This window comes from Oncorhynchus masou, chromosome 31, assembly GCF_036934945.1.
Source record: "Oncorhynchus masou masou isolate Uvic2021 chromosome 31, UVic_Omas_1.1, whole genome shotgun sequence".
NCBI lineage: Eukaryota > Metazoa > Chordata > Actinopteri > Salmoniformes > Salmonidae > Oncorhynchus > Oncorhynchus masou.
Window position 1 is genome coordinate 24,646,497 of NC_088242.1, and position 27,458 is coordinate 24,673,954.

The following is a 27,458-nucleotide window of genomic DNA, read 5'->3' on the forward strand; positions in this document are numbered from 1 at the left end:
ACTTTCGTTCGTTTTGCCAGCAGCTCTTTTCAATGCTTCAAGCATTGAGCTGTTTATGACTTTAAGCCTATCAACTCCCGAGATTAGGCTGGTGTAACCGATGTGAAATGGCTAGCTAGATAGCGGGGTGCGTGCTAATAGCATTTCAAACGTCACTCGCTCTGAGACTTGAAGTGGTTGTTCCCCTTGCTCTGCAAGGGCTGCGACTTTTGTGGAGCGATGGGTAACACTGCTTCGAGGGTGGCTGTTGTCGATGTGTTTGCAGACAACACGACGGTGGTAGGCCAAATCACAGACGACGATGAAACAGCTTATAGGGAGGAGGTCAGAGACAACAACATCAGCAAGACAAAGGAGCTGATCGCGGACCACAGGAAACGGAGGGCCGAGCACGCCCCCATTCACATCGATGGGGCTATAGTGGAGCGGGTCAAGAGCTTCAAGTTCCTCTGTGTCCACATCAGTAAGGAACTATCATGGTGCAAACACACCAACACAGTCATGAAGAAGGCACAACAATGCCTCTGCTCCCTCTGGAGTCTGAAAAGATTTGACGTGGGCCCTCAGATCCTCAAAGTTCTACAGCTGCACCACTGAGAGCATCTATGGCAACTGCTTGGCATCCGACCGCAACATGCTGGCTACACCGGGCGAGCGTGCATGTTGATTAACCCACAGATAAAAGGGTAAACCAAGTTTGTTTATAGTAATCTCTCCTCCTTCAGGCTTCTTCTTCTTCTGACTTCATATGGTGGTTGGCAACCAACTTTAAGGTGCATTACCACCACCACTGGACTGAAGTGTGGACCTCAGTTCATCTTTCAATCACCCACATGCGTATATGCTCCGAAAAACCAATGAGGAGATGGTAGAGGCGGGACTTGCAGCATGTCAAGTGTCACAGAACCAAGTTGCATTTTAGCGCCTGGCTATGCTGACGCTCGCTGACGAGTGCGAGCAGTGTGGATGCAATGATTGAATAACATGTATGTGGAAATGAATTTTGCAACACTCACGCACGTAACACGAGCGGTGTGGTCAGCATGTAAGGCACTACAGAGGGTAGTTTGTACAGCCCAGTACATCACTGGGTGTCATGCCCTGACCATAGAGAGCTGTTTATTCTCTATGTTGGTTGGGGCATGACAGTGACTCGGGTGGGTTATCTAGGTGATTTATGATCTATGTTGGCCTGGTATGGTTCCCAATCAGAGACTGCTGTTTATCGTTGTCCTGATTGGGGATCATATTTAGGTAGCCATTTTCTCATTGTGCTTTGTGGGATCTTGACCATGGATAGTTGCCTATTAGCACTATTGTTAGATTCACGGTTCGTTTTGAGATTTATTGTTTTTGTTTTGCTAAGAGTTTCAACTAGAAATCAAAAGATGTGGAACCCAGATCATGCTGCGCTTTGGTCCAGTTATTCTGACGATCGTGACACTGGGGCTGAGCTCCCTGCCATCCAGGACCTCTATACCAGGTGGTGTCAGAGGAAGGACCTAAAACTTGTCAATACTCCAGTCACCTAAGTCATAGACTTTTCTTTCTGCTACCACAAGGCAAGTGGTACCTGAGATCCAAGTCTGGGACCAAAAGGCTCCTGGACAGCTTCTGCCCCCAAGCCATAAGACTGCTAAACAGTTAATCAAATGGCTACCCGGACTATTTGCATCAAACCACATTTTTTTGCACTAACTCTCTTGCATGCACGCACGCATATTGACGCCACATATTGACACTTTCACACACGCTGATGCTACTCTGTTTATTATCTATCATGATTGCCTAGTCACTACCTCGTACCCCTGCACATTGACTTGGTTCTCCTTGTATATAGTCTCGTTATTGTTGTGTTACTATTTCTTTCTTTAAAAATGTTTCTTACTTTTTAACTGTGCATTGTTGAGAAAGGGCTCGTAAGTAAGCATTTCACAGTAAAGTCTACACCTGTTGATGTGACTTGAGGATGAATGTGGGGTTTAAACATGGACTGACTGATGAGGCCTGCTTACTTGGCTGTGAGAGAGTTGACAACAGACTTCCTCTCGTTCAGGGCCTCCTGTAGCTGACCCACATGGATAGATGTGGTCCTGGAGGAGAGGGAAACACAGGGTCATTAATATGTACAGAGCCTTCAGAAAGTATTCATACCCCTCGACTTATTCCACATTGTGTGTTACAGCCTGAATTCAAAATGTATTAAATACAGTGGGGCAAAAAAGTATTTAGTCAGCCACCATTTGTGCAAGTTCTCCCACTTAAAAAGATGAGAGAGGCCTGTAATTTTCATCATAGGTACACTTCAACTATGACAGACAAAATGAAAAAAAAATATCCAGAAAATCACATTGTAGGATTTTTAATGAATTTATTTGCAAATTATGGTGGAAAATAAGTATTTGATCACCTACAAACAAGCAAGATTTCTGGCTCTCACAGACCTGTAACTTCTTCTTTAAGAGGCTCCTCTGTCCTCCACTCGTTACCTGTATTAATGGCACCTGTTTGAACTTGTTATCAGTATAAAAGACACCTGTCCACAACCTCAAACAGTCACACTCCAAGCTCTACTATGGCCAAGACCAAAGAGCTGTCAAAGGACACCAGAAACAAAATTGTAGACCTGCACCAGTCTGGGAAGAATGAATCTGCAATAGGTAAGCAGCTTGGTTTGAAAAAAATCAACTGTGGGAACAATTATTAGGAAATGGAAGACATGCAAGACCACTGATAATCTCCCTCGGTCTGGGGCTCCATGCAAGATCTCACCCTGTGGGGTCAAAATGATCACAAGAATGGTGAGCAAAAATCCCAGAACCACACGGGGGGACCTAGTGAATGACCTGCAGAGAGCTTGGACCAAAGTAACAAAGCCTACCATCAGTAACACACTACACCGCCAGGGACTCAGATCCTGAAGTTTGCTAGAGAGCATTTGGATGATCCAGAAGAAGATTGGGAGAATGTCATATGGTCAGATGAAATCAAAATATAACTTTTTGGTAAAAACTCAACTCGTCGTGTTTGGAGGACAAAGAATGCTGAGTTGCATCCAAAGAACACCATACCTACTGTGAAGCATGGGGGTGGAAACATCATGCTGTGGGGCTGTTTTTCTGCAAAGTGACCAGGACGACTGAGCCGTGTAAAGGAAAGAATGAATGGGGCCATGTATCGTGAGATTTTGAGTGAAAACCTCCTTCCATCAGCAAGGGCATTGAAGATGAAACATGGCTGGGTCTTTCAGCATGACAATGATCCCAAACACACCGCCCGGGCAACGAAGGATTGGCTTCGTACGAAGCATTTCAAGGTCCTGGAGTGGCCTAACCAGTCTCCAGATCTCAACCCCATAGACAATCTTTGGAGGGAGTTGAAAGTCCGTGTTGCCCAGCAACAGCCCCAAAACATCACTGCTCTAGAGGAGATCTGCATGGAGGAATGGGCCAAAATACCAGCAACAGTGTGTGAAAACCTTGTGAAGACTTACAGAAACGTTTGACCTCTGTCATTGCCAACAAAGGGTATATAACAAAGTATTGAGATAAACTTTTGTTATTGACCAAATACTTATTTTCCACCATAATTTTCAAATAAATTAATTAAAAATCCTACAATGTGATTTTCTGGGGGAAAAAATCTAATTTTGTCTGTCATAGTTGAAATGTACCTATTGTGAAGAGAACTTGCACAATTGGTGGCTGACTAAATACTTTTTTGCCCCACTGTAGATCTTCACACAATAGCCCACAAAGTAAAAAAAATGTTTTTAGAAATGTTTGCAAATGTATTGAAAATAAAGAACACTCATTTACATAAGTATTCAACCTCTGAGTCAATAAATGTCAGAATCACCTTTGGCAGTGAATACAGCTGTCTTTCTGGGTAAGTTTCTAAGAGCTTTGCACACCTGGATTGTACAATATTTGCACAATATTATTTTTTTTATTCTTCAAGCTCTGTCAAGTTGGTTGTTGATGATTGCTAGATAGCCATTTTCAAGTCTTGCAATTGATTTTCAAGACGATTTATGTCAAAACTGTAACTAGGCCATTCAGGAAAATTCAATGTCCAGTGTATATTTGGCCTTGTATTTTAGGTTATTGTCCTGCTGAAAAGTGAATGTCTCCCAGTGTCTCTTGGAAAGCAAACTGAATCAAGTTTTCCTCTAGGATTTTGCCTGTGCTTAGCTCTATTCCGTTTATTTTTATCCTAAAAACTCCCTAGTCCTTGCCGATGACAAGCATACCCATAACATGATGCAGCCACCACCATGCTTGAAAACATGAGTGGTACTCAATGATGTGTTGTGTTTACCCCAAACATAACTCTTTGTTTTCAGGATAAAAAGTTCATTTCTTTTTGGGCAGTTTTACTTTAGTGCCTTATTGCAAACAGGATGCATGTTTTGGAATATTTGTATTCTGTACAGGCTTCTTCTTTCACACTCTGTCATTTAGATTAGTATTGTGGAGTAACTACAATTTTGTTGATCCATCCTCAGTTTTCTCCTATCACAGCCATTAAACACTATAACGGTTTTAAAGTCACCATTGGCCTCATGGTGAAGCCCCTGAGTGGTTTCCTTCCTCTCCAGCAACTGAGTTAGGAAGGACAACTGTATCTTTGTAGTGCCTGGGTTTATTGATACACTATCCAAAGTGTAATAAATAACTTCACCATGCTCAAAGGGATTTTCAATGTATGCTTTAAGAAAATCTATATAAAAAAATACACACACACACACACGCCCTTCTTTGCGAGGCATTGGAAAACCTCCCTGGTCTTTGTGGTTAAATTTGTGTTTGAAATTCACTGCTCGACAGAGAGACCTTACAGATAATTGTATGAGTGGGATACAGAGAAGGTTGTCATTCAAAAAATCATGTTAAAACACTATTATTGTAAAGTCCATGCAACTTATTATACAACTTGTTAAGCACATTATTACTCCTGAACTTATTTAACAAAAGGGGTTGAATACTTATTGACTCAAGACATTTCAGCTTTTAATTTTCAATTAATTAGTCAAATATCTAAAAAACATAATTCCACTTTGACATTGAGGTTTTGTGTGTACGCCAGTACAACAAAATCTCAATTTAATCAATTTTAAATTCTGTCCATAAAACAACAAAATGTGGAAAAAGTAAAAGGGTGTGAATACTTTCTGTAAGCACTGTATGTCTATAGATTGTATATACAGTGCATTCAGAAAGTATTCAGACCCCTTACCCTTTTCCACATTTTGTTACGTTACAGCCTTATTCTAAAATGGATTAAATAAAAATAAAAAACTCAATCTATACACAATTACCCCTGAATGACAAAGCGAAAACAGGTTTTTAGAATTATTTATTTTTTAAACAGAAATACATTATGTAAATAAGTATTCAGACCCTTTGCTCTGAGACTCGAAATTTAGCTCAGATGTATCCTGTATCCATTGATTATGGAAACAGGATACGTTTCTACAATTTAATTGGAGATGTTTCTACAACTTAATTGAATTTACCACAGGTGGACTCTGATCGATTGGACATGATGTAGAAAAGCACACACCTGTCTATATAAAGGTCCCACAGTTGACAGCGCATTTAAAAAAAAACAACAAGCCATGAGGTTGAAGGAATTGTCCGTAGTGCTCCGAGACAGGATTGTGTCGAGGCACAAAACTGGGGAAGGGTACCAACATATTTCTGCAGCATTGAAGATCCCCAACAACACAGTGGCCTCCATCATTCTTAAATGGAAGAAGTTTGGAACTAGAGCTGGCCGCCCGGCCAAACTGAGCAATCGGGGGAGAATGGCCTTGGTCAGTGAGGTGACAAAGAACCCGATGGTCACTCTGACAGAGCTTCAGATTTCGTCTGTGGAGATGGGAGGACCTTCCAGAAGGACAACCATCTCTGCAGCGCTCCACCAATCAGGCCATTATGGTAGAGTGGCCAGACAGAAGCCCCTCCTCAGTAAAAGGCACATGACAGCCCGCTTGGAGTTGGCCAAAAGGCACCTAAAGGACTCTCAGACCATGAGAAACAAGATTCTCTGGTCTGATGAAACCAAGATTGAACTCCTAGGCATGAATGCCAAGCGTCTGGAGGAAACCTGGCACCATCCCTACGGTGAAGCATGGTGGTGGCAGCATCATGCTGCGAGGATGTTTTTCAGCTGCAGGGACTGGCAGATTAGTCAGGATCGAGGGAAAGATGAACGGAGCAAAGTACAGAGAGATCCTTGATGAAAACCTGCTCCAGAGCGCTCAGGACCTGAGACTGGGGCGAAGGTTCACCTTCCAACAGGACAACGACCCTAAGTACACAGCCAAGACATCCCAGGAGAGAAGTCTCTGAATGTCATTAAGTGGCCCAGCCAGAGCCAGGACTTCTCTAGACAGACCTGAAAATAGCTGTGCAGCAACGCTCCCCATCCAACCTGACAGAGCTTGAGGATCTGCAAAGAAGAATGGGAGAAACTCCCCAAATACAGGTGTGCCAAGCTTGTAACGCCATACCAAGAAGACTCGAGGCCCTAATCTCTGCCAACGGTGCTTCATCTGAGTAAAAGGGTCTGAATACTTATGTCAATGTAATATTAACATTTTTGTTTTTTTATGTCTAAAAAACAGTTTTTGCTTTGTCATTATGAGGTATTGTGTGTAGATTGATGAGAAAAATAAATAATTTAATACATTTTAGAATAGGGCTGTAACACAACAAAATATGGAAAAAGTCAAGGGGTCTGAATACTTTCCGAATGCACTGTAGCTACATGACCTATGTTAGCCTGGGTGCCAGTCTGTTTCTGCTTTTAAGCCAAGTTGTCATTGTCTCGCCAGACAAGTCCTGTTGGCAACACAATAACATTGCTATTGTTGTTATTATTTTTCTTATTATTGTTGATGCAGAAACAGTCAAGGCTAGTCTTATTGTACCACTCACGCTGACCTGGTGCTTCGGCCCATCTCGTCTCTCTGTTTGTCTATGGTCTCCATCAGACTCAGAAACTAAAGGGAGAGAGGGAAAGGCAACATAAACATCTTACATACAGGGCTTCTTATTCATCTGCACACACATTTCTAAACATAAAATGGTAAATAATAAACCAAGATACAGTATATTATGTGCAGTGCTATTCCCTTGTCTCTCCCCTTCTTGTTCTCTATGGAGGAGAAGTCTATTTCCCAGCAGCTCCATACCTGGCGTCCCTTCTCCTCCTTGAGGATCTGGATCTCCTTGCTGAGGACTTGGGTTCTGCTGCGGCTCTCTCTCACAGTGGACTGCCTGTCCGAGTTATGATCCATCGCCTGCTCTATGGAGGGGGAGACCATAGGTGGGGGGTGGTTACTTCAATCAAAAACGTTACAATAACAGACGTTCAGCAACACATAAGCTTAGACAGACTGACTGACACTGAGACAGACAGACACACACACAAACAGCTTACCGAGGGCTTTGAGTGTGTCGCTGGGGATGTTGTTTCCAGCCATCTCCAGGTGTGTCAGGGTCCTGTTCTGCTGTAGAGCCTCCAGGAAGGACCGGCCACCCAGCAGACCAATGTTGTTCCACCTCACATCTATACAACCACAACACAGGCAACAGACCAGATAGAGAACCATGACACCTTTGCTGTCTAGGCATCAAATGGTACATTGTTCATGGACCCAGTCTCCCAGAAAAAAAATCTAGTTCGAGCCTGTATCCTAGCCCCCCAAAATTTTATATTTTCGGTTCTGAATCAGTCAGTGTAAGCAATATGGTGATGACCTTGCTTTCTCATGGGCTCTGGGGACCATATTGCTTACACCTACCTGGTTCTTTCAGTTGTGAAGACAGTGACACCGAAGGTGTAGGGGCTAGGAGAATAGCTTCTGGGTTGTTTTCAGGCCAGGCATTGGTCTACTCCACAGGGATGTAATGATTCACAATACCCATTGGTCCCGGTTCAAATGTTTAAGATGAGTGCATCGGTCCGGACCCCAAACCGATAGAAATGTAGAATGCATCAGTCAGGAAATAGATTCAAACATTACAAATCGCCGGTTCACTAAAATGTTTTGGACAAATGACTTTCTTTCTACCTTCTGAAAATACCGCTCATCTTTTGTGACAACTGCATCCTCTTCTTCAGTGTGAAACTAAGCATGTCATTGTGTTAACAGTCATTGATCTACAAGTCATTGTGCAATGCCGAACAACCCCAGGCCATAACAGTAGCCTGGTCAAACTACGCGCTAATTTCAGTTTATGTGACAAAACAAGCAGTCATTGTGTAGAGAATCATTGTACCATCTAAACAGCTGCGTTTCCATAACCAAAAATATTGTATTTTCAGCTGGTGTACAAAACCGAAAGTAAAAGACCCAAAAATGAAACTAAAGAACGGGAAGCATAGAAATAGTGCGCATACAACCAGTCTAGCGCTTCTTAGACTTGCTTTCAATGAGAATGACAGATCTACACTGAGTATACAAAACATTAAGAACACCTGCTTTTTCAATGAGACTGACCAGGTGAAAGCCATGATCCATTATTGATGTCACATGTTAAATCCACTTCAACCAGTGTAGATGAAGGGGAGGAGACAGGTTAAAGAAGGACTTTTTTTAGCCTTGAGACAATTGCGATATGGATTGTGTATGTGTGTCAGAGGGTGAATGGACAAGACAAAATATTTAAGTGCCTTTGAACGGGGTATGGTAGTCGATGCCAGGCGCACTGGTTTGTGACAAGAACTGCAACGCTGCTGGATTTTTCACGCTCAACAGTTTCCAGTGTGTATCAAGAATGGTCCACCACCCAAAGGACATCCATAGACATACACAGTACATAATTTACACACACACAGAAGTCAGATACAGCTCAGATGCTCAACCTATGAGCTCCATCAGCAGCTGATTTTAATTTAGAAAGAAAAATGAATGTGTTTATGCAACAAATATTAGTACATCGAATCGTATCGAACCGAATCGATTCTTTCCCCTAATAAAATCGCATTGAATCGCTTCAAACTAAAACGTATTGTTCCCGTATCGGTGCCCATGCATCTAGATACATATTGAATCGTCCTGAAAGGGAAAGGTGCACACCCCGACTACTCTAGTTGAATCTCGACTCTTGTGATCTTGGCTGTATTGAGTCATTTCCCAATGCGTGGTGCTCCTTTGTGAAGTTTTCCCTACGTACAGATCTAGGATCAGCTTCCTCTCCCCAAATCCTAAACTTAACTATTTGTGGGGGAAATGCGTAAAAAAATCTGCTTCTAAAAAGTAACTTAACCCTACACTTGCAAACCCACTGACCCAGTTCTTGCAGGGTGCTGTTCCGCTTGAGGGCCAGGCAGAGCTCCGAGGCCCCCTGGTGGTTGATCTGGTTGTTGCGCAGGTCTAGCTGGGTTAGACAGGCGTTGGTGGCCAAACCCTCACAGAACACTGAGAATGCCTCCTCCCACATCCCCAACGCATTCCACTCCAACACCAGCCTGTGTCCAACACAACAACCTTAGCTTGGGTTATGGTTCCCTTAGCAATGCAGTATCATTGTGTATGCACAACTCATGCTGGTCCCAGAAGAAAATAGATGAATTCTTTTTATTTATTTAAAAAAATATAACTGAAATAATCTTAACATACCTGAACGCTTAGCCACATTTTATAGACATTTCAATAGAAATTTCAACCAAAAAGTTTTCATTGAATGATCTAGCTTGCTACTAGCTCTCTAACCAACTTACCTGCACAGTGTCTTGTTTCTCACCAACAACTTCCCTAAAGCCTCAGCTCCTGTTGATCTCAAGTTATTTCCCTGACAACAAATAGAAAATATATGATCAAATCGAAATTTGTCAAGTCAGGCTGGCCACCCCATCTCAGACTGGTCAAGTGGTCTGCGGTGTGTAGAGGCCTCTGATGGTCCTTACCTTCAGATCCAGGACTTTAACAGTAGTGTTGGCACACAGCCCATTCAGGAGCAGCTTGGCACCTGGACATGACAAAGACAAGTGGCAGTCAGGAGCAAGTGTTATCAAAGCGTTGCTATAAAAAGTGTTATCTAAGCGTTATAACAATGTAACTAAACTGCAGCAACAAAGCAAACAGTTCTAGCTATATAATCTCTGTGCAGCAGTAGCAAAAGCCCTACAGGATTCATAGTACATCCATGGCTCAAATATACACAGTATCACACAGTCAGCACAGTAACAAAAAGACAGAAAGATCCCCACATGACTACCACCCAACAAACACATACCTTCCTCAGTGAGCATGCAGTCACTGAGGGCCAGCTCGGTGAAGAGTGTGTCTTTGTGAAGGACCCTCCCCAGCACGGCACAGGTGTCTACAGACAGGCTGTGTCCCCTCAGGTCCAGCCTGGATCCTGCTGCGGCTCCCCTGGTCTCCTGGAGCTGAGCTAGCACTGACTCCTGGGGATCCACGCCCCCCTCCTTACACAGACGCAGGTAGGTCCGTCTGAAATCCTCCATACTGGGCCGTACACTGTCTCAGAGCTGTTTGGATTCCTTTTGAGCTCCTCTGTCGTTTGTTACTAGTATTCTCCTCCTCTCTTTCAGTCCCTCTGTTCCTCTCCGGGTTCTCTGTGCTGCTTCACTCATCCACCCACTCACCCCTTCTTTTCCTCTTCAGTTTTTCTTTGTTCCTTCCCGGACCCTCCGATCCTTCCCAGCACTGTGCTGTCGCCCTGGCCTGATGGAGCTGTGGGGTGATTTGGGAGACAAATGAGGAAACCCAGCTTAGACTATGTCTGTCTGACATACAAAATAAATTACACATCATTTCTAGGCTCTTTACTCTCTCTCTGGGGTTTGGAGGTCTTAAAAAAAAATCAGCTCAAGAGCTTTGTGAGATGGTCATTTACATCATTGATTAACTGGAACTGGCTACAATAATCAACATTGCATAAATTGCAGCAAGAACTATGATTAACAAGCTAGCAGCTGGTGCAGAATTGTCAAAGCCTACTTTTGACCACTACATCAATTAGGATGCATTCAGAGCTAAAAGTGACATCAGGCAGGCAGCAATCATCTCTTTCAGTGATTTTGGCAGACAATGCATGGCTGAAGAAGATGAAGCAATCCAGTCCACTATCCAATTAGTGATGATGGCCCTTCAGCAACTGCCACTGATACCATTGCTGATTTATCTAGCTAACGTTACCTAGCTATTTCCCTAACTAGCTAGCTATTTAAATAGTAAGACTAAGGTTGCAGCACACTGTCTATCTGGTTAACCAAACCATTGTTGATGAAAATTGTTGGATGAGTAGTAACCCACCTTATTGTTGTTGACAAATGAGCTTATCCATGGCTGACAGGCTAGCTATTACAGTGGTACTGTAAAGTTAGCTAATCTGTTAACATGGGTAATGGCTAATAGACTAACTGACACTGTTTCTGTTAGTAAACAATGAGATTAAGGTTAACTAGCTAGCTACATTACTGTAGTTACTGGCAGCTTGTTTAGCTAACTAGCTAACGTTACCTGTTCACCTTCCTATATTGCTTCCTAGCTTAAAAAAAACAAATGTCAAGAGAAGAAACGAGAGGAATTTACATCGTAGATCACATCTCTATACGGTTTTTTGCAAAGATCAAACCTTGATAGTTGTTGTTGACTGGTGCAAGTTTTCAAGTGACAGTTTAGTTAGCTGGAAGGTAACCAGGAAGTGGGATTCACGTCGGATTGATATGTACGTAAGCGCAGTGCATGTCGTTACGTGTAGTTGTGAGAAGCGCGCGCGATGGAGGAGTCTTGGCGCTCAATTTGGAACATTATAGACCCTGTCTGTGCTTGCCTTTCATCATGTTTTCTAAAGAAATCGCTGTTGTTGCTTAGTCGCTCGTTTTGTTCAACATCTATAAACTGAAAGTAATGTTAATAAGGGCAGGTAGCCTAGCAGTTAGTGCAGAGACAGCAACAGGAGGGTTGCCAGTTCAAATCCCAGGTCTGACAGGAAGAATCTGTCAGGAAGTGAGCTGTCAACCAGAGAGTTGCTGGTATCAAAATCCTAAATGATGTTGCCTGCTATTGTGCCCCTTGAGCAATGCACTTAACCCCCCACAACAACAGTGCCCAGTGTGGCAGCCCCCGCACCTCTCCAAAAACATGTATGTGTGTCTTTCAGAGGGGTTGGGTTAAAAGCAGAAGTCAAATTTCATTTGACCAATAAAGTGATCTCATACTTAATCTTAAAACTAGCTAGCTACATTATCAACCAGCCACAGACTGTTGGGCGAAAGCTAGCTATATAGTTCGCTGTGGCTGCTTGAATCAGAAACATCTCAAAAGATCTGACTTTCGTCATCTCTTCTGATTAAGTGCTTCAGTTGTTCTTCAGTCGATCAAATCCTGAAAATAATAACACTTAGTGGCCTGTTCTTTGACATTAATTTAACCTTTGAAAACCGAAGTAATTTTACAACCTTGTAAACAAATGCGGCAGCATGTTGGTGGAAGTTGTGTGTTACAGATGACATGTGGATCTGAGCATTCCACACCTGTCTGAGAATAAGCAGCTTTGTTTGACCTGAAATTGGGTTTGTTCTAAAAGACAGAGGGAGAGAGAGAGACAAAAACTCATATTTAAACCCAGAGGAGGAAAGAAAGAGTTCTCAGATGGGGTTTAGGCTGTTGTGAGGAACTGAGTTCAGTTTGTGTTTCAGCATCCTTCACTCGGACACACAAACAGAGGAACTTGGGCCACAAGCTCACGAGGAGCACATCTAAGGAAGATTCCAGAGGGAAAATGTAAATGTATGACTGAGGTTGTTTTTAGAGCTTGGTTCAGAGTGAAATTTCAGTCTGTTTAGCAGCACATAATCGACTTAGCTCTCATTTGAAGGACAGACAGCAAGGTTAGGTGTGTAGGAATGGATGACCTAAGAGACAGCAGCTCTTGGTGAGTTTTTTTTTAATGTTTTAAGAACAATAAGAAGGAGAATGCACTTTATACTCCATTGTGTTAGGCTATCTATTTGTAATTTAGATCAGTGTTGAAGTTATAAATGCTGTCTTGTCTATATACACATTTCATGTCTAGCATTGCGTTTAGATACCTTTCATCTTCTCTATTCTAGTTCAGTTTTGTGGGTGTGAATCCTGTGATTTCATTCTACAGAAAATCAAGATATCAACATGTTTTTGAAAAACCTAGCTCTCTGAGTAGAGCAAATGTACATCTTAGTTCTAATTCCAAACCCTTTTGGAGTAGAAACAGTTTCATTGTCTCATTGACTGCATATGCCTGCCGGTGGGTTGATTGCGAGAACTGCCACTGATCTTAAAAGGAGCACTCATGCATGCCTAGATTAACCAGGAAGAGAGAGGAGAATGTGGAGATGTGACTGATTGTCCCGTGGTTTCCCATGGCAACGGGACCAACAAGCCTGTCCTCATCATGGTTGGCAACACACGAGACGGGGGTTTAGGGGCACCCCTATGCCTAGCAGTCTCCCTCACACCGTGAAGTCTCTCGTCAAGTACACTTTAAATACATACAATACAAGGAAACTTGAGTTTCAACCTCAATACAACAACGCTTTTTACCGCATTTGTGTTTTGTGACTTTGACATGACATTGGTTAGTTATCTGGATCCAATTACTCCAGTCTTTGAAATTGGTCACAATGTGTGCAGTCTTACTGCTGCCAGAGGGGAGTGCTACACGTTCATATTCTGTAAGGCATTCATATTATGCCTTACAGAATGGCCACTACAGTATTTATGGAATTTATATCTATCCAATAAACACATTGTGCCTATCTATAATTGACTGTTTCATATGCATCTAAAGTGTCTACTGTAATGGGACAGTAAATATTTCCCATTTACAGGGATGCAGGCCAGAATGCCTGTCTTCAGGAGGAACTAGAACAAAACATGTTTTAATTTGAACCTTTATTTAACTAGGCAAGTCAGTTAAGAACACATTCTTATTTACAATTATGACCGCCCTATGAGACTCCCAATCACAGTCAGATGTGATACAGCCTGGATTCAAACCAGGGACTGTAGTGAAACCTCTTGCACTGAGATGCAGTGCCTTAGACCGCTGCGCCACTTGGGAGCCCTAGAACTAGACTAGAACACTTGCTGTTGCTGAGGGACGCAGTTACCAATCACACCCTCGGACAAGGGTCCCGGCGGAGTTGGAGAGGTGCACGGAGAGACGGAGGAGGAGAAGGAGGGATGAGTTCTGTGATTGGTCCAGCCAGCCAGGGCAGATGGATGGAAAGGGTCTTTAATGAGGTAACATGTGAAGCCGTGCTGCTGCTCCAGTTTCAACTGTTCTGCCTGCGGCTATGGAATCCTGACCTGTTCACCGGACGTGCTACCTGTCCCAGACCTGCTGTTTTCAACTCTCTAGAGACAGCAGGAGTGGTAGAGTTACTCTTAATGATGGGCTATGAAAAGCCAACTAACATTAACTCCTGAGGTGCTGACTTGCTGCACCCTCGACAACTACTGTGTTTATTATTATATGACCATGCTGGTAATTTATGAACATTTGAACATCTTGGCCATGTTCTGTTATAATCTCCACCCGGCACAGCCAGAAGAGGACTGGCCACCCCTCATAGCCTGGTTACTCTCTAGGTTTTTTCCTAGGTTTTGGCCTTTCTAGGGAGTTTTTCCTAGCCACCGTGCTTCTACACCTGCATTGCATGCTGTTTGGGGTTTTAGGCTGGGTTTCTGTACAGCACTTTGAGATATCAGCTGATGTACAAAGGGCTATATAAATACATTTGATTTGATGTGAACTATAACCCTTTGTTATGTATATTTTAACTGTTTGCTGTTTGTTTGTTTGTTTGTTTACCCAATTTCATCAAGTAAGTCTATTGAGAACTAATTCTCGTTCACACCAATGTCCTGCTGTTCTTATAGATTGATGTGTCATGTGAGTGGAAGGAGCTGTGTAGCTGCCTGCTACAGAAGTGCAGAGAGAGAGAGAGACAACACCTCCAGGCCTAGAGGTGCTCTACCCCCCCACTCAGTTACATCTGTGTCAGTAAAGAGGGGCTGCCCACTCTGTGGAACCGCTAACTACATGTCCTCTAGACTATGAAGGTGAGTGAGATAATGTGTGAATGAGTTAGCAGACACACACACCACACACACACACAATCTTATGTATGTCCCCAGCTGGCTGGAGACCCTGCAGATGAAGGGGTTAACAGAAGGAGGTTCAGGGGCTGGACCACTGATTCGTCTACATGCTCATTGTCCACAAGGACGCTGTAGCAACCAGCAGCAGGGACCTCCACTTTGTTGACGTGTCTACGACCAGCCGCTTTAAGGACGTCCACTTGTTTGGTGTCTAGCTGACTTTTAACTGTTAACTTTTTAAAAACTCAAAGTGTAACTTTTGCTTTTGATTTGATAAATTGAAGTTCCATTTTTGACTGAGTGTCTCTTGTTGTCAGTAATGTCCCAAACTCTCTCTGCTACTGGTATGACAAATTTACAGCTAAAATTCCTAATTCTCTTTGTGCTAAAATAAATGCCCCATCTGAACATTTGACCAATCTGGCCACTATCCTCCCAGTCACCAGGGCTGCACTGTTTGCTGCAATGGGGAGATGAGAGGGGAGGGGTCCATCTGTTATGGTTCCTCAAACATCACACTGGGCTGTTTGAGAGCCCCTTCAGTGAGGACAACCACCGAAGAGAATCTACATGCAGGTAGGCCTCATTCTCTCCATTTACTTTGTGCTGGGCTCGAACAAAACCCTGCACACCACTGAAATGACTATATAATTGCTTGCTGCATTACAAGCTCTTCCAAGGGAGTTATTTGTCTTGGCACTGTGGTTAGCATGCCTTCCTTGGGACCAAAAGGGTATGGTGTTTTTCAGGCTTCTTTCCTAAGTGAGCTACACCCCATAGTTCTCCAGGACCAGGGTTGGTGACAGGATACAAATGGGTTAACTGGCATTATGGGTAAGAACATGTCTCCTACCAGGATATTGGTGACTTCTACCAAAAAATCTCTGCAGTCCAACAGGAACCAATCAACAGGATCAGCGAAGCCTCCTCAGTATTCGTCATGCATGTCTCACTCAGGAGAAAACCCTAAGTGTGGGAAATCAATAATGTAATAATATTACATAGTATCTACATTATTATGCATATTTATTGTGTTGTTACTATGGAGTAAGCAAGGTATAAAGTGCCACCATTTCTATTGGATGATACAAAAAGCAGTGGGTATGTCACGACTTCCGCCGAGGTTGGCTCTCCTGCCCATTCGGGCGGTGCTCGGCGGTCGTCGTCACCGTCCTATTAGCCACTACTGATCCCTTTTTAGTGTATCTGTTGGTTTTGTCTAATTGGTTTCACCTGTGTGTTGTTTAGTTAATTAGTGTCTGCATTTAATGTAGGTTGTCCCGCCCTTGTTTTGTGCGGGATTGTTTATTTTGTCATTTCGTTTTGTCTGTCGGTATTTGCTGTTTGTTTTTTCTCCGGTTAGTCTTTATCCTGTTTTGGATATTTCACCCTGTCTGTATTTTGGGTTGACTGTTGTTTGTTTTTTGTTCACCGGAGAATAAACGTTATTATCGCATTCTGCTCTCTGCGCCTGATTCCACCCACCTTGACTAGACGTGACAGGGTAGCTGTTATTGTACCACACAGCCTTATTCTTTATCAGATTTTGACAGCACTCAAGGTTGGGTTTTAATAGACAGAGAAGGTCTGAGTGACCTTGACCCAGGTCAAGTTGAAATGTCAACTCTGACCTAATCAGAATCTCTCATGGTAGCAATCTACACGTAGTCATGGAGAGTAATGAATAACATCAGAGGTCTACCGTCACACTGCAGAATGATGAAACTCACCTGGTCAGAATTATTTTGAGTCATAACTGTTTTGTCTAGAAATTAGATGTTGCTCACTGTCGTTGACTCCCACCCTATAACCAATGTAATATATATATATATAATGGCTTTTACTGGGGAGAAAACATGTGAAGAAGTAATTCAAGTGGGAGGGGATGTTTTCTATTAGTCGTTATGGCTTCTGAGAGGGCACATTTTGTGCTGCAATAAACTGTCTAGCTTTGGTCAGCAGTTGAACAATGAAGCCGTCCTCAACAGTTCCCAATTATAAACTAATAGGAAAGGAAGTATTTTTAGAATTTTGAGTTATGCTACATTTTATTAAGTAACCCATAAATCCTAACCTCCCTTTCCCTATGTCTGTCTCTCTTCTGCTGTTCTCTCTCTCCTTCGCCCACCCTCTCTCTCCCTCTCCTCTCCTCCCCCACCCTCTTTCCTGCTCTCGCTCTTCACCCCCTTTCTCCCTCCTCTGCAGGGTGTGACCTGTTTTGACTTCAGCAGATCTCTTAACCAGTTGGTGACGTGTGGTCTGGATCCTACGGTCAGACTGTGGAACTGCTTCATTGTAGTTAATTATTCACTTTTCTGTGCTAAACCATGTAGAACATTGGCCTGTTGGAAACTACAACTACTAACTAAATCTCAAAGTTCGGCAATGATCTGATTTATCTCTGCAGTGCAATGTGAGCATCGAGTTCAGAAAAAAAGGAAAGAAATGGTTTCAAATAATTGAACCGATGTAGGAAAATAACTGACATTTCGGTTAATCGCTCATGTCACGATCGTCGTAAAGAGGAGACCAAGGCGCAGCGTGATATGAATACATGTTCTATATTTAATGAAGAAAGAACACTGAAACAAACTTACAAAAACAACAAACGAACGTGACGCTATATAATCTAAATGTGCAGACACAGGCAACTAGACATAGGCATAGATAATAACCTACGAAATACCCAAATAACATGGCTGCCTAAATATGGTTCCCAATCAGAGACAACGATAAACACCTGCCTCTAATTGAGAACCAATCTAGGCAACCATAGATATATATAAACACCCAGATGATAAACAACCCCATAAACCTACATAACCCCTAGACTATACAAAAACACATACATCACCCATGTCACACCCTGACCTAACCAAAACAATAAAGAAAACAAAGAATACTCAGGTCAGGGCGTGACAGCTCAGCACTATTAGAGACAAAAGGGATTTGACACAATCTTTTGTGAAGGGTTATTTTTTGGAAATTTGCTAAAAATCTGTATGCCACCCAGCCAGCATAGATGTTATCTGCATATGAGAGTTTGGGAGGAGGGATGAGGAGAGGGGAGACAATGCCATGGTGCCCCCCTCTCCTGTGCCCTCTACAACAACACACTGAAACAGGAGTGTATGGAATCTTATACACATATACACTGTCACATCTACACATACACACACGAGAGTGTGCATACTGTATGTGTGTGTTTATGTCTGTGTGTGTGTGCATGTCTGTTTATATCCGTGTGTGTGTATCGTGTGTTTTCCTATGTGTGTGTAGGTCATCACCGGATGTAATGACTTGTCTGTATCACTGTGGGACGTAGAAATAGGGACTCTTGAGTCTGAAGATCACCAGTGTTCACGGAGAGGAAGAGATGGGGATAGACTCCTCCCACAGAAGACTCATCACTGGAGCACGCAACAGAACCAACTTCTCAAGGACCCTGTTTGCAAATGATCAATTAATCTCTCTCCATATTTTTTTATCACTACTGAACTGACAACCTGGATTGGTAAAAGCAACTGTAGCTTTATGCAGTGGAGCCTGTGCTTTCACCCATCCAACCATGTTACTGATGTCTGATAACTATATTAAGAAAAGGAGAAAAGCAGGACACATTCTCCAAGTATCTGTTAAGACCTTCTCCTTCATTATTTGTATTTTTATTTAACCTTTATTTAACTAGGCAAGTCTGTTAAGAAGAAATTATTATCTACAATGACGGCCAACCAAAAGGCAAAAGGCCTCCTGCGGGGATGGGGGCTGGGATTTTTTTTTTAAATGTATCGAATATAAATATAGGACTAAACACACACCATGACCAGAGAGACAACACAACACTACATAAAGAGAGATCTAAGACAACAACATAGCATGGTAGCAACACAACATAACAACAACATGGTACCAACACAACATGGTAACAGCACAAAACATGGTACAAACATTATTGGGGACAGACAACAGCACAAAGGGCAAGAAGGTAGAGACAACAATACCTCACACAAAGCAGCCACAACCGCCAGTAAGAGTGTCCATGATTGAGTCTTTGAATGAAGAGATTGAGATAAAACTGTCCAGTTTGAGTGTTTGTTGCAGATCGTTCCAGTCGCTAGCTGCAGCCAACTGAAAAAGGTGCTTTGGGGACCTTTAACAGAATGTGACTGGCAGAACGGGTGTTGTATGTGGAGGATGAGGGCTGCAGTAGATATCTCAGATAGGAGGGAGTGAGGCCTAAGAGGGTTTTATAAATAAGCATCAACCAGTGGGTCTTGCGACGGGTATACAGAGATGACCAGTTTACAGAGGAGCGTAGAGTGTTCTATAAGGAGCATTGGTGTCAAATCTGATGGCCGAATGGTAAAAAAAAAACATCTAGCCGCTCGAGAGGACAATTACCTACCGATCTATAAATTATGTCTCTGTAATCTTGCATGGGTAGGATGATCATCTGAATCAGGGTTAGGTTGGCAGCTGGGGTGAAAGAGGAGTGATTACGATAGAGGGAACCAAGTCTAGATTTAACTTTAGCCTGCAGTTTTGATATGTGCTGAGAGAAGGACAGTGCACCGTCTAGCCATACTCCCAAGTACTTGTATGAGGTGACTACCTCAAGCTCTAAACCCTCAGAGGTAGTAATCACACCTGTGGGGAGAGGGGCATTCTTCTTACCAAAACACACGACCTTTGTTTTGGAGGTGTTCAGAAGAAAGATTGTTGGACACTAAGAAAGCCTTGTTGTAGAGCATTTAACACAAAATCTGGGGAGGCCAGCTAAGTATAAGACTGCATCATCTGCATATAAATGGATGAGAGAGCTTCCTACTGCCTGAGCTATATTGTTGATGTAAATTGAGAAGATCGTGGGGCCTAGGATCGAGCCCTTTGGGTACTCCCTTGGTTGACAGACAGTGACTGAGACAGCAGATTTTTTGACTTTATATTAGAGGTCGACCGATTAATTGGAATGGCCGATTAACTAGGGCCGATTTCAAGTTTTCATAACAATCGGAATCTGTATTTTTGGACGCCGATTTAGCCGATTTAAATTATTATTTTTATTTTATTTAACTAGGCAAGTCAGTTAAGAACACATTCATATTTTCAATGACGGCCTAGGAATGGTGGGTTAACTGCCTTGTTCAGGGGCAGAACGACAGAGTTTTACCATGTCAGCTCAGGGATTCAATCTTGCAACCTTATGGTTAACTAGTCCAACGCTCTAACCACCTGCCTCATGAGGAGCCTGCCTGTTACGCGAATGCAGTAAGAGGCCACGGTAAGTTGCTCGCTAGCATTAAACTTGTCTTATAAAAAACAATCAATCAATCATAATCACTAGTTATAACTACACATGGTTGATGATATTACCAGTTTTTCTAGCGTGTCCTGCGTTGCATATAATCGATGCGGTGCGCATTCGTGAAAAAGGACTGTCGTTGCTCCAACGTGTACCTAACCATAAACATCAATGCCTTTCTTAAAATCAATACATAGCAGTATATATTTTTTAAACCTGCATATTTAGCTAAAAAAAAAGGTTAGCAGGCAATATTAACCAGGTGAAATTGTGTCACTTCTCTTGTGTTCATTGCACGCAGAGTCAGGGTATATGCAACAGTTTAGGCCACCTGGCTCATTGCAAACTAATTTGCCAGAATTTTACGTAATTATGACATAACATTGAAGGTTGTGCAATGTAACAGCAATATTTAGACTTAGGGATGCCATCCGTTAGATAAAATACGTAACGGTTCCGTATTTCACTGAAATAATAAACATTTTGTTTTCGAAATGATAGTTTCCGGGTTCAACCATATTAATGACATTTTTATTTTTTATTTTACCTTTATTTAACTAGGCAAGTCAGTTAAGAACAAATTCTCATTTTCAATGACGGCCTAGGAACAGTGGGTTAACTGCCTGTTCAGGGGCACAATGACAGGTTTGTACCTTGTCAGCTCGGGGGTTTGAATTTGCAACCTTCCTGTTACTAGTCCAATGCTCTAACCACTAGGCTACCCTGCCGCTACCCCGGTGACCTCGTATTTCTGTGTGTTATTATGTTATAATTAAGTCTATGATTTGATAGAGCAGTCTGACTGAGCGATGGTAGGCAGCAGCAGGCTTGTAAGCATTCATTCAAACAGCACTTTCGTGCGTTTTGTCAGCAGCTCTTCGCAATGCTCTTCAAGCATTGCCAGCGAGATTAGGCTGGTGTAACCGATGTGAAATGGCTAGCTAGTTAGCGGGGTGCGTGCTAATAGCGTTTCAAACGTCACTTCCTCAGATACTTGGAGGAGTTGTTCCCCTTGCACTGCACGGGTAAAGCTGCTTCGAGGGTGGCTGTTGTCGATGTGTTCCTGGTTCGAGCTCAGGTAGCGGCGAGGAGAGGGATGGAAGCTATACTGTTACACTGGCAATACTAAAGTGCCTATAAGAACATCCAATAGTCAAAGGTATATGAAATACAAATCGTATAGAGAGAAATAGTCCTATAATTCCTATAATAACTACAACCTAAAACTTCTTACCTGGGAATATTGAAGACTTATGTTAAAAGGAACCACCAGCTTTCATATGTTCTCATGTTCTGAGCAAGGAACTTAAACATTAGCTTTCTTACATGGAACATATTGCACTTTTACTTTCTTCTCCAACACTTTGTTTTTGCATTATGTAAGCCAAATTGAACATGTTTCATTATTTATTTGAGGCTAAATTGATTTTATTGATGGATTATATTAAATTAAAATAAGTGTTCATTCAGTATTGTTGTATTTGTCAATATTACAAATAAGTACGATAAAAAATTGGCCGATTAATCGATATCTGCTTTTTTTGCTCCTCCAATAAATCGGTATCGGTATTGGCGTTGAAAAATCATAATCGGTCGACCTCTACTTTATACACTGCACTCTTTGAGAGAGGTAGTTAGCAAACCAGGCCAAAGGCCCCTCAGATACACCAATACTCCTTAGCCGGCCCACAAGGATAGGAATGCTCTTCCACATCAAAATCTTCGGCCAAGTCAATAAAAATAGCAGTATAACGTTGCTTAGAATCAAGGGCAATGGTGACATCATTGAGGACCTTTAAGGTTGCAGTGACACATCCATAACCTGAGCGGAAACCAGTTTGCATACCCGAGAGAATACTATAGTCATCAAGAAAGCCAATCAGTTGATCTTTGACAACACTTTTGATAAACAGGGCAAAATAGAAATAGGCATATAACAGTTAGGATCAGTATGATCTCCCCCTTTAAATAAAGGACAACCCGTGGCTGCCTTCCAAGCAATAGGAACCTCCCCAGAAAGGATAGACAGGTTAAAAAGGCCAGAGATAGGCTTGGCGATGATAGGGGCAGCAACCTTAAAGAAGAAAGGGTCTAAACCATCTGACCCAGATGTTTTTTGAGGGTCAAGTTTAAGGAGCTCCTCTAGCACCTCGGACTCAGTGACTGCCTGCAGGGAGAAACATTGTAGTGGGGTAGGGGAAAAAGAGGGAGAAGCATCGGGTATAGTCGCATTAGAAGGGGTGGGAAATTAGGACATTTTGGACGGGCAATGAGGCATGGCTGAGTCACATAACAATCCTGAGTTAATGAAGTGGTGATTAACGAGCTCAGCCATGTGCTTCTTGTCAGTAACAACCACATCATCAACATTAAGAGACATGGGCAGCTGTGAGGAGAAGGGTTTATCTCCAGGTCTTTAACTGTTTTCCAGAACTTCTTGGGGTTAGACCCACAGAGAGAGAACTACTCCTTAAAGTAATTAACTTTGGCCTTCCGGATAGCCTGAGTGCACTTATTTCTCATTTGCCTAAACGAGAGCCAGTCAGTCTGAGGATGTGTGTGCCGAGCCTTTCGAAAAATTGAATTCTTGCGGTGGAGTAACTCTACAAGTTCACAGTCAAACCAGGGGCTGAACCTGTTTTTAATATGAATTTTCTTTATGTGGGCGTGTTTGTTAACAATACCACTGAAAATATCAAAAAAGAAGGTTCAAGTGTCTTCGACAGAGGGGATCAAGCTGATTCTATATACCATTTTACAGAGGCCAGTTTATGACTGAAGGCTTTCTTATTAAAGTTTTTTAGCATGCGTCTATGACAAATCAGGTTGTTTCACTGAGCAGCCATTATGAACACAGGCTGTAAAACAGTGATCATTACAGAAAACACCAGACTGATACCTATCAGGATTATTTGTCAGGATAACATCGAGGAGAGCAGCCTTTTCTGGGTGTTTGGAGTCATACCTTGTGGGATTGGTAATAATCTCAGAAAGATTTAGGTGGTCCCATTGCTTTAGGACTTGGTCAGGTGGTTTAAGTATGTCCCAGTTTAGGTCACCTAGCAGGACAAATTCAGACTTGTGTAAGGGGCCAGGAGAGAGCTTAGGACAGGTAGGGTACAGGCCGGTTCTGATGGAGGACGATAGCACCCCTTCAACAGTCAACAAAGAGCTATTTGAAAGTTTAACGCTTAAAACCAGCAAATCAAATTGTTTGGGGACAGACTTGGTGGAGACAACTGAGCACTGAAGGTGAGCCTTGGTAAAGATCCCCCCCCCCCCCCTCACCTTTGGAAGATCTGTCTTGCCGAAAAAGGTTATAACCACAAAGGTTAACATCTGTATTCAAAACACTCTTCCTTAATCACGTCTCAGTAATGACCAACACATCTGGATTGGAGCTGTGAACCCACACTTTCAATTGATCCATTTCAGGTAATAAGCTTCTAGTGTTAACATGCAGAAATCCCAGGCTTTTATGAGAGCAGAAATCAGTGAAGCAGATATCAGAGCACAAGTCAGAATGGTGGCTAGCAACAGTAGATGGTGTACATGCACATTTCCAGATATCATCAACAGTAATACAGTCAAGGCACGGCATAGGACAGGAAGAGCTCTGCAGTGCTGATTTATGACATCTGAATGTGCATCAGATGGCAACAAGATCATATTGTACAGCAATTTCATCAGGTAACATGAATACAAATCCTGTGAGACATGGTTAGAATAGGATGGGAGGCCAAAAGTCTATGTAACCAATAGAGTGTCAGAGTCCTGAGTATGGGAACAAACATAGTCTGTCCCACAGTTGGGTAAAGAAAGTTTGTAGTCAACGAAGCATACAGGAGTCATAAGGCAAACAGCAAAATGCACAAGAAAAAAATAAAATAAATAACAACTTGGGGCTAGCCATTGTAAGTTCAGAATCACTCGCCCCAACAGTGTGTGTCTGCTGGAGGCGAGCGAAAGCTCAGGAAAGAGGGGGGAGTGTGGTGGGGGTACCTGTACCAGACAGAGGGAGACAGGCCAGGGCAGATGGTGAACAGATCGCCAGGTGGAATCCAATCGAGAAGTTGTTATTTCTGGAGGCAGATGTCTTGTAGAAAATGCCAGTGAATGGTCTTTGAACAGCAGGAGGGGCTTCAGAGGATGCTTACCAAGACTCCTGCCACTTGTTGAGCCCAAAGGCCTCGACACCTTTTACTTCACACCTCAGTGCTAATTGAAGTTGTATCTGGTCTGTCCTTGCAAGCTTGCAAGCAGCCTTAACTAAGCATTCAGTCCCTATAAAGTAAAATATATAATTGTAATGTACTTTATTTTTCATTTTTTAAATATCTTTTTCTTCTTGGCTTTCAAAATAGCATCAGACCAAACACTACTCACTCAGTCCCAGGTTGGATGGTGTCCTCAGGTTTCTGCTGTTTGTTTGTTTGAGCACCCACCGTATAGCTTGGAAAAAGGAAACCTTGGTAGCAGTAATCTCTCAGGTTAATTTTGGTCAAAATTAGGTTGTAGGTTTGGAATTTTGATCTGGAGCAAAGGCCATGCTGTGGAGGGTAGCATCCTGCACATGTCCTTGCTGAAAAATCCAAGTTTATCTAACTCCAAATCTATCCTTTTGTAAAAAAACATGCTGAAAAATATGAGAGCTCACATGCAGCTGTGTCTCTCTCTCTCTGAGCGGGGTGGATTGACTAAGATTAAGTTAGAACAACTTTAGATGGACACAGATGTAGTTTACTGTGATAGGATTTTTCTGTCTGTTAAAAGGTGTGGAACCTACTGAGCGGCCTCAACCTACACAAGATAGAGCATGCCACCTTCTCAGAGGTCACAGGGATCACCTGTCTCCATGACAATTAGCTCCTGGCTGTGGGGTGGAGCCAACAGATCGCTTAGTATGACATCACAGGGGCTAAGGTACATTCACACACACATTTTCCTTGTCAATGAAAAGTGCATGTGTTCCAGCCAGTATAAACACCTATACTGCACTCTCTGGTGAAAGAGTCCACCACACCTCAACACCAGTGTTATCTTACACTACCGCCAGACCATGTCTGCTCCATGTGGTTCCACTCAGAGGTACCAGACACATACCTTCCTTACAAGAGAGCTTTCATGAATGAATATCTATTTATATATATATATATATATATATATATATATATATATATATATATATATATATATATATAGCATATTTAGTTCTGAGGTTTCTTACTGTAAGACATCAGCAGAACCTGGTGGGGTTTTGAGAACACATCATTTTTATGCTATAACAACTTGGCTAAGAGGTGGTGTATGTAAACTATATCAGTGAATCAAATCAAATCAACCTTTATTCGTAACATGCACTGAATACAACAAGTGTAGATCTTACCATGAAATGCTTACTTACTGGGCCTCCCGGGTGGCGCAAAGACTCTGGGTTCGCGCCCAGGCTCTGCCGTAACCGGCCGCGACCGGGAGGTCCGTGGGGCGACGCACAATTGGCCTAGCGTCGTCTGGGTTAGGGAGGGTAGGGATGTCCTTGTCTCATCGTGCACCAGCGACTCCTGTGGCGGGCCGGGCGCAGGAGTCGCTGAAAGCTCTCTTGTCAGAAAGGTATGTGTCTGGTACCTCTGAGTGGAACCAAGGTTGCAGACATGTTTCCTCTGACACATTGGTGCGGCTGGCTTCCGGGTTGGATGTGCGCTTGTGTATCGGAGGACGCATGACTTTCAACCTTCGTCTCTCCCGAGCCCCTATGGGAGTTGTAGCGATGAGATAGTAGCTACTAAAACAATTGGATACCATGAAATTGGGGAGAAAAAGGGGTAAAATAAAAAAAAAAAAAAAAAAAAAATGCTTTTAACCAACAGTGCAGTTGGTTGACTCAAAGTATGACTTCTGGGTCTTGTTATACTCACAGTATCACTCACTAGATGGGTAGATATAAAGTCATACTACTGTTTTCCAATTTTAATGTTGGCACCAAGGTTCAAATTAGTATGTTATTTTGGTGAACGTATGGTTCCAATATGGCGTCCTGTGTGTGTTGGTGTAGGATGTGTATGTGAGGGCAGACATGTTGTTATATGGCCTCTTGTGTGTGGTGTGTCATATGGGATGTGTATGTGAGGGCAGACATGTTTTGAGAGTTGGGTCAGCAACACGGTGCTGACATCCTGGCGGTTGACCACTGCCCTGCCCTGGGGGTCGTTGCTACGGGTAACCACGATGTAGAGGTCATTATCTGGAGCTGGGCCACACAGAGACCTCTGGTTTGCCTGCAGAGGGACACACACACACACACAGCAGACTCACTGTGAGTCTGCTGTGTGTGTGTGTGTGTGTGTGTGTGTGTGTGTGTGTGTGTGTGTGTGTGTGTGTGTGTGTGTGTGTGTGTGTGTGTGTGTGTGTGTGTGTGTGTGTGTGTGTGTGTGAAACAATTGACCATGTTTTCCTTTGTACCTCAATGCTTCATCATAAATATTAAATCAAATTTTCATAATGTGTTTGCTGTCTGTGTATGTGATGCTTGTGTCCAGGACAGCGCCCCTCATAGGGAGTAACCTGGTCACACACTCACTGTAAACTGGTCGCCCACACGGTAACCAGAACACACACACGGTGAGAGAGGGAAGGAGGGAGAGGAGGTGGCAGAGGGACAGGGATCAGGGGCAAAAAGGAGTAGCTAAGGAAGGAGAGAGAGAGAGTTTAGTGGTGGGCTGTAGTAAATCTGAAAGTGAATATGATGACAGTTGTGTGGTGGTGCGGTGTCATCCAAGTGGAGGCAAAGAGGAATGGGGAGTCAAGACAAATTATATTACTCATGATATCAATCAACTTATTTATTAGAGCTGGGAATTTCCAGGGACCTCACGATACAATATTATCACGATACTTAGGTACCGATACAATATGTATTGCGATTCTCAAGATTCTATACGTATTGCGACTCGATACTGTGATTTTATTGCTATTCGATGTTCCAAAAATATTGCTCACCATGTCTTCATTAGGGATGTGAGAGCCATGAGA

General features: G+C 42.8%; 2 protein-coding genes across 5 annotated transcripts in view; one reads left to right on the plus strand and one right to left on the minus strand.

Annotated features, from left to right (window-relative positions):
* The window catches only part of lrrc45 (leucine rich repeat containing 45), a 19,642-nt gene extending 7,946 nt beyond the window's left edge, over positions 1–11,696 (minus strand). For 2 of the 4 annotated variants that reach the window (XR_010452840.1, XM_064950435.1), the window contains exons 1-9: positions 11,616–11,696; positions 10,251–10,711; positions 9,922–9,983; positions 9,736–9,806; positions 9,305–9,483; positions 7,450–7,578; positions 7,202–7,314; positions 6,945–7,009; positions 2,016–2,093 (exon numbers count right to left, since the gene is read on the minus strand). Coding sequence is in view for 3 of the 4 variants with exons in the window: in XM_064950435.1 (XP_064806507.1) it covers positions 2,016–2,093; positions 6,945–7,009; positions 7,202–7,314; positions 7,450–7,578; positions 9,305–9,483; positions 9,736–9,806; positions 9,922–9,983; positions 10,251–10,482 (929 nt within the window). In the remaining variant the exon portion in view is untranslated. Of the gene's footprint in view, positions 1–2,015; positions 2,094–6,944; positions 7,010–7,201; positions 7,315–7,449; positions 7,579–9,304; positions 9,484–9,735; positions 9,807–9,921; positions 9,984–10,250; positions 10,712–11,572 lie in introns of all 4 variants that reach the window. The other 2 variants (XM_064950437.1, XM_064950436.1) reach the window with 2 other exon arrangements.
* A 1,192-nt stretch (positions 11,697–12,888) lies between these two features.
* Positions 12,889–27,458, plus strand: part of LOC135524920 (uncharacterized) — a 27,913-nt gene continuing 13,343 nt past the window's right edge. The window contains 15 exon segments of the mRNA XM_064952761.1: positions 12,889–12,917; positions 14,086–14,266; positions 14,906–15,088; positions 15,164–15,224; positions 15,227–15,341; positions 15,445–15,487; positions 15,567–15,678; positions 15,681–15,703; positions 17,333–17,398; positions 18,193–18,250; positions 18,405–18,463; positions 18,465–18,558; positions 25,198–25,351; positions 26,542–26,742; positions 26,966–27,007. Coding sequence (XP_064808833.1) covers positions 12,889–12,917; positions 14,086–14,266; positions 14,906–15,088; positions 15,164–15,224; positions 15,227–15,341; positions 15,445–15,487; positions 15,567–15,678; positions 15,681–15,703; positions 17,333–17,398; positions 18,193–18,250; positions 18,405–18,463; positions 18,465–18,558; positions 25,198–25,351; positions 26,542–26,742; positions 26,966–27,007 — 1,421 coding nt within the window.